Source organism: Sinocyclocheilus rhinocerous, unplaced genomic scaffold (assembly GCF_001515625.1).
Source record: "Sinocyclocheilus rhinocerous isolate Xijiao unplaced genomic scaffold, SAMN03320098_v1.1 scaffold984, whole genome shotgun sequence".
NCBI lineage: Eukaryota > Metazoa > Chordata > Actinopteri > Cypriniformes > Cyprinidae > Sinocyclocheilus > Sinocyclocheilus rhinocerous.
The window spans coordinates 1,387,800-1,394,081 of NW_015643603.1; the positions used below are offsets into that span (position 1 = coordinate 1,387,800).

The 6,282-nt window shown below is 38.4% G+C and overlaps 1 protein-coding gene across 2 annotated transcripts in view; it reads left to right on the forward strand.

The window, feature by feature from the left end:
• Positions 1-4,713: 4,713 nt before the first annotated feature.
• LOC107757515 (alpha-ketoglutarate-dependent dioxygenase alkB homolog 6-like) overlaps positions 4,714-6,282 on the forward strand; it is a 3,625-nt gene continuing 2,056 nt past the window's right edge. Inside the window, exons 1-3 of one of the 2 annotated variants that reach the window (XM_016575002.1) lie at positions 4,714-5,458; positions 5,534-5,602; positions 5,704-5,764. In XM_016575002.1, the coding sequence (XP_016430488.1) occupies positions 5,381-5,458; positions 5,534-5,602; positions 5,704-5,764 (208 nt within the window). In that variant the 5' untranslated portion in view covers positions 4,714-5,380. The remainder of the gene's footprint in view (positions 5,459-5,533; positions 5,603-5,703; positions 5,765-6,282) is intronic. The other variant, XM_016575003.1, reaches the window with a different exon arrangement.

Consider the following 6,282-nt stretch of genomic DNA (forward strand, 5'->3'; position numbering starts at 1 on the left):
ACGCCATTGTTTACAATACAACCGGAGCACATGCTGCTGAGGTGAGGGGCGGGATGATTAGACTTGCACTAGAGGCGGTTCAGCCAATCACAACACACTGGGCTAGCTAACCAATCAGAGCCCATTGCCTATTTCTGAGGGCGGGGCTTCATAAAAGCAGGAAATGATCAGTGTGTTTAGAGGACAAGAGACAGCGCGGTGTGGAATAAAGGTCAATTATGTGAAAAATAATGCGTTTTGTTTTAAACTAAGCATTAACACATGTTAGACTGCACCCCATAAACACAATCAAGCCAAGAAAAAAACCAGTGAACCACCCCTTTAAGAAAAGCTCTACTACTGTAGTCTCACAGAAACTAGTCAAACTTTGTGACCTATTTTTAGTGGAAATCAGTTTCTTATTTATTAATTTTATGATCAACATGATGTTGAATGTTTGCATCACTCAGCCCACCATGTCTGGTGTGATTATGTCTTGCAGGTTTCGTGTGACCTGCAATAAAATCATCACTCACAAGATGTTTGACCATGTGGTTCTTGTCATCATCTTTCTCAACTGCATCACTATTGCCATGGAGAGGCCCAGAATCGACCCCTCCAGCGCTGTGAGTAATGTTACCTCATGCACATTCACACATGCAAGCATGCCATTCAAAGCAACTTTTGCTGTAGGAATAATAGGTCAGACAATTGAAACACTTCTCTGACATGGTTGTTTTCTTATTTTTAATTAAAAAAAGTTCACTTTTGGCAACATTTTTATACAGTTTTTGCAGGATAAGGACTTGAACTTACCGTATTGGCCCGAATATAAGACGACCCTGATTTTACGACGACCCCCCCACCCCCCCCTTTTTCCAGATGTACCTTTTGGAAAAAGGCTTTTTAAAAACCAAATCTTGTTTTTTCTCCAATCAAGCCAAGAAAAAAACTGTGAACCACCCCTTTAAATAATTCATGCTGAACAGAATTTGTGGCACAAAAAAATACAAAATGTATGAACATTAGGGTGATACAACAAAAACAGCCTTATGTACTTAACTGAGGTGAAAACGGTACACAGTACTGGTGACTCAAATCAGTGAATATTTTTTTTATTCACTAGTGCTTCAGACTTTCCAACGCAAGAGAGATCACCGTTGTGAATGAACTGATTCACTATAATTTCATAATCTTAAAACTAACCTGTAATAAGTGTACCGTTTAGGATTGAATTGAATTCACTAGAATAATTTGGACTACCCAACGATACTTGGGATCATTAAGGGTGAACCGATTAACTTTCCAGCGCTTGATGAGAGACAGAAAAGGATGGTTAAGGTGAGCGCATTTGACCATTTCCTTCAGCTCCGATATTATTAAAACACATGCCACTACAAAATATTTTAGTTAATTACTCCCAAACGCTGGTATACTAGCTATAAATTAAACTAACACTAGGCTATATGGTTGTAGCCTACAGTAACAATTAAACACTGGGTTTTATAACAAAGCGGTTATTTTGCTGTTCTTCTGTCCTCTGACTTAGGGCTGAGCGGTATATCGAGTGTGTACGATATATCGATATTTTCTTTATAAGCGATTCGATATGAGGCAATACCGTTTATATCGATATACAGTAGTTTGATACAAGCGCATCTGAAAATATAGCGGAGGACACAGACTGAGCTGCTATGGAGAAAATCCAATTTGTTCTAAACATGTGACAAGCTTCATATTAAGGCCTTTAAAAACTGGTAAGACATAGTTTATAGTTTTATTTCGCATATTAGTTTAAGCGGCTCGGCCCGTCATGTGCTCTGACCATAGACGGCTCTGACAGAAAGACTGCATGTGCCACTGACAGAGACACTAGGCTACTGGCACTGTTTAATATGTTTGAGATGTGCTGTTTCCCTTAATGCATAACTTACATTTCACATGTATATTCTCCATCTGTAAATGTTAGAAAGCCATGGAGATATTTCCATTTTTCTGTCAGAAGTGCATGAGCCTTCTGCTTCGGGCTTCTCCGCTAAACTTCACAGACTTCAGTGAACGAGCGCCGCCCAAACAGACAGAGCTCAATTAAATAGGAGCTTAACTCAAGCCTTTTCTTGACACAGAAATGTCCACAATGCAGACAAAATGAGTGTGAGGGCTCAAACTCACATATGCCAGTGTGTTGTTTTACCATTCAGACTTCTTTCATTAATACTTTTGCATTTGGATTCATTCGGTCTTAGAGCAGCATGTTTTGTGATGCACTGAAATGCACTGTTAACTCAAGCCTTTTCTTGACACAGAAATGTCCACAATGATAGGATACAGGATACAATGTGAAGGCCACACTCATTCATCATAGACTAGCATTTAAAAACTGGGACCCGCTCCACATACTGAATATTTGAAGTTTTTTTTTTTTTTGATGATCTTTTTTGATACCTGAGTACACAAAGTATCTAAAATGACCCTCCCTACAAACTTCAGGAATTCTTTAGAACTTCAGGAATTCAATTCAATTCAAGTTTATTTGTACAGCGCTTTTCACGATACAAATCATTGCAAAGCAACTTTACAGCAAATTAAGTTTCTACAATATTGTCTGTCAATATTGTCTGTCAGTATTGACTGTCAGTTTATGTACATATGGCAGAAATGTACGGAAAATCAATTAAATTCAGACTTCTTTCATTAATACTTTTGCATTTGGATTCATTCGGTCTTAGAGCAGCATGTTTTGTGATGCACTGAAATGCACTGTTAACTCAAGCCTTTTCTCGACACATAAATGTCCACAATGCAGACAAAATGAACATAACGGGTCGGTTGTCTAATGCCAGAGTGTGAGGGCTCAAACTCACATATGCCAGTGTGTTGTTTTACCATGTCTTGTTTAGTACAGGTCACAATGACTTCACAGGTCCCACAGGAGACAAGTACATCTTTTCTCTGCACACAGCACCTCATTAAAAGCATGTCTTACTCACCCGATAAATCAGGCATCTGCTATCTGTGACAGAAAAAGGGCCTACTAGAGAGTGTAATGTTTCACAGACATGAATTTTTAAACTTGTTTATATTTCAACACCTGTTGTATTGGAACACGGTTAATTGGTTATGTGTCAAGATGCTTGTGTGTGTGTGTGTGTTTAAGAGAAAAATTATTTTAATTCTGCATGTTCGTTTTTTTTATTCTGCATATCTGTGTTTAAGATACTGTTTTTTCCCTCCTTTGTAAAACCTTTTTTTGTGAAGATTATTTGGAAACTGGAATCAGCAGCAAATAATCATTATATATGTTGATTCCAAATCCATTTCTTATCCAGTCTTTTTATGTCTCTCTTTATCAATCTCGCAGTGCACACATCAAAACAAGATGATTTTAAAATGTATGTTCAACCCCAAAGCTCTGAAGGGTGACGCCTTTGAAGGGAATATGGCATAGGGATGATCACTTTTCCATGCCCTCGTGTTCTTTTCTTCATTCACTGTGCTGTTTGCATTGAAGAAGCTTTTAAATGCACTACTGTCCTACATTTTATATGCTTGCACAGACACAAGATGGTCCAGTATATTGGCAGCACTGCATATAGATAAGACATGATTATTAGCAGTAGAAAACATTAATAAATAATTTCTCAGGCAATACTGAACATGTCACACTATTTCACAACACACTACTTCATTAGACACATTAGGATATCAAGTGACTTGTACGTGGTAGCAGCAACCTCAGTGCAGCATTACAGCATCTTCAAATTTCCTTTTTAGCACTAGATTTTGTGAATCATATATTATTTATGCAACATCAGTTAAACATGTAAAGCACAGTTCATAAGACCACAATACTAACAGATAGGCTAATTAATAATTAAAACATTACACTAATTTGCAATTTTAGTTTCATCTTTTTTTTGGTGATTTTTGGTTACAAATGTGATGCTATGTCACCTTCATTGACATTCGAGGTCGTCAGAATTGCATGAATACTGAGTCTGACCGTTTGTGCGCAATTCAATCCAGCCTTCCCCTTTCGAAATGGCAGAACAGTGTCTCGTCTAATCATAGGAGAAGCATGTATTGAAGTAATCTGTGAGATTACTGTTTGCTGCTTTCTCCTGTAGCGGTGTCTGTTTTTCAAAGATAGTTGTAGGGGAGGATCTCATCATTAAATCATGTTGTCAAGGCGACAAGTTTGTGTGAAGCATGGCTTTGAGCAGAGTGTGTCAGAACACAGGCGTATTCCTGTCACGATTTCATCACTATTTCTTGGCAACCCAAAAACCGCAACACTACAACCAGGTAAATACATATTACAGCACTCACTCATGCTGCTTTGTCAGAATGATTCATAGTATCAGACGAGTCGTACACTGTACGCATTTCTAATGATGCATGAAGCACTGAGCAACATATCTGGCAACACAAGCAGTTGCAACATCAAATCACTGTGTTTTTTGCAGGATTATACATTAAATATACATTAAAAAGTACATGTTGTTTATTATGCTCCACATTTTTATGATGTGTTTCACAGTTGTTGGTCTCGCTCAGTTTATGCAACACACACTGCAGTGGCCAGTGTCAACATTTACTGGTCTGTTTCTTTCTCTGCTTCCAGTGGTCAAGAGCGATGAAGGCATATGCAGTCCCGCACTGTGCTCCTGAGTTGATGTTGTTAGCATTATCACACTTGATCAGTAACTATTAATGAAGGAAACCATGGCTGATTCAAGATGTGGCTCTTGCTCTGCGTTACCATGGAAACCAGAGCTGCAGCGCTGCAGTCTCAAATTGGGAGTTGGAAGAAAAAGACAGGAAAGAGAAAAAAGAGATAAAGAAGGAGGGGGTATTTCAGCTGGAATGGTGGAGAAAGGTAGTCCCTATATAACCATTAACGCAGGCGTTTTATGATCCTTTTATCACTTTACTTGCAAGCAAAACACCTTTGGCTATCTAATTTCATAAACAAATGTATTTGATTTGGTAAATAAATTCATTTTGGGGGTTTAGTCTTTTAGAGGCGTTCGTGTACTCCCTGCACATCATGGTCTGCTGTTGTTACAAATTTTGCTATATGCGTACATTCCTGACGATTCATTACAATGGTCACAGCGCCCTCTGTAAATGTGCACTACCGCTCCAAACCTGTAGACGGCGACGTTGAATCATACGTTTCACCAGGGTGCACGAGGAAACCACTTCATGATACCAAACGTATCAACGAGCAATCCTGCTCGTTCAGCAACAGTTCAGTGATTTAAAACTTCGATGCTACTGTAAACATTAATGAAGGACTTTTTTATGGTTGTCATATTAAGTTTTAGACGTAGAATACTTGCTTAGATAGTCGTGGGTGTCATGACAGTCAGTTTCTTTAATTGTCCATTAATCTGTGATGGTTATTATGTACATGACAACGATGGCAAATCCATGTAACATTGCTGCTGACCTGAATAAGTACATTGTGAAGGAGGTAAGCGTTGAGATTTGTCATTTTAATTTTTGAATGAATGCATGTTATTGTTTTAATTAAATGTTTTGTACTTAGGCTCCTCCAACTATTTATTATGTTCCAAATTTTATAACGGAGGCCGAGGAGGAGTATTTGTTGCAGCAGGTAGGACTTTTATCTGGCCCGGATTGGTTGTAATGCTACTATGTACCTAGATAACGCGTCAGCAGTGCTTTATACACACTGCCCTGTGTCTCTTTTGTAAGGTATACAGAGCTCCCAAGCCCAAGTGGACACAATTGTCAGGGAGGAGGCTACAGAACTGGGGTCAGTAACAGGCTATATTTGACATAAGAAATAAATCAATGCAAATACTCAGTTAACCAAGTAAAGCCTGACATAAAATAATTGTCAGATTTTTTATTTTTCCAATGGAACTTTATTATTGAACTTTCACTTCAGTAATAACAATATAACAATAAAAAAAGTTTAAAGGGGTCATGTGATGCTATTTTAAAGATCATTATTTTGTGTATTTGGTGTAACAGAATATGTTGACATGCTTTAATGTTCAAAAAACACATTATTTTTCAAATACTGTACATTATTGTAAGTCCTCTATGCCCCGCCTCTCTCAAACAGTCGTTTTCAACAAAGCCCCCTCCTTTGACAAGCACAGTCTGCTCTGATTGGCCAGCTGAACCAGTGCATTGTGATTGGCCGAACACAACAAGCACGCGTCGGAAATGTAACGCCCCTTACCATAATCGCGAGCTTCATCTTTCAAAATAAATGTAAAGACAGAGCCCGAAAGGGGAACAGAGTCTCGTGACAGACACAGTGAT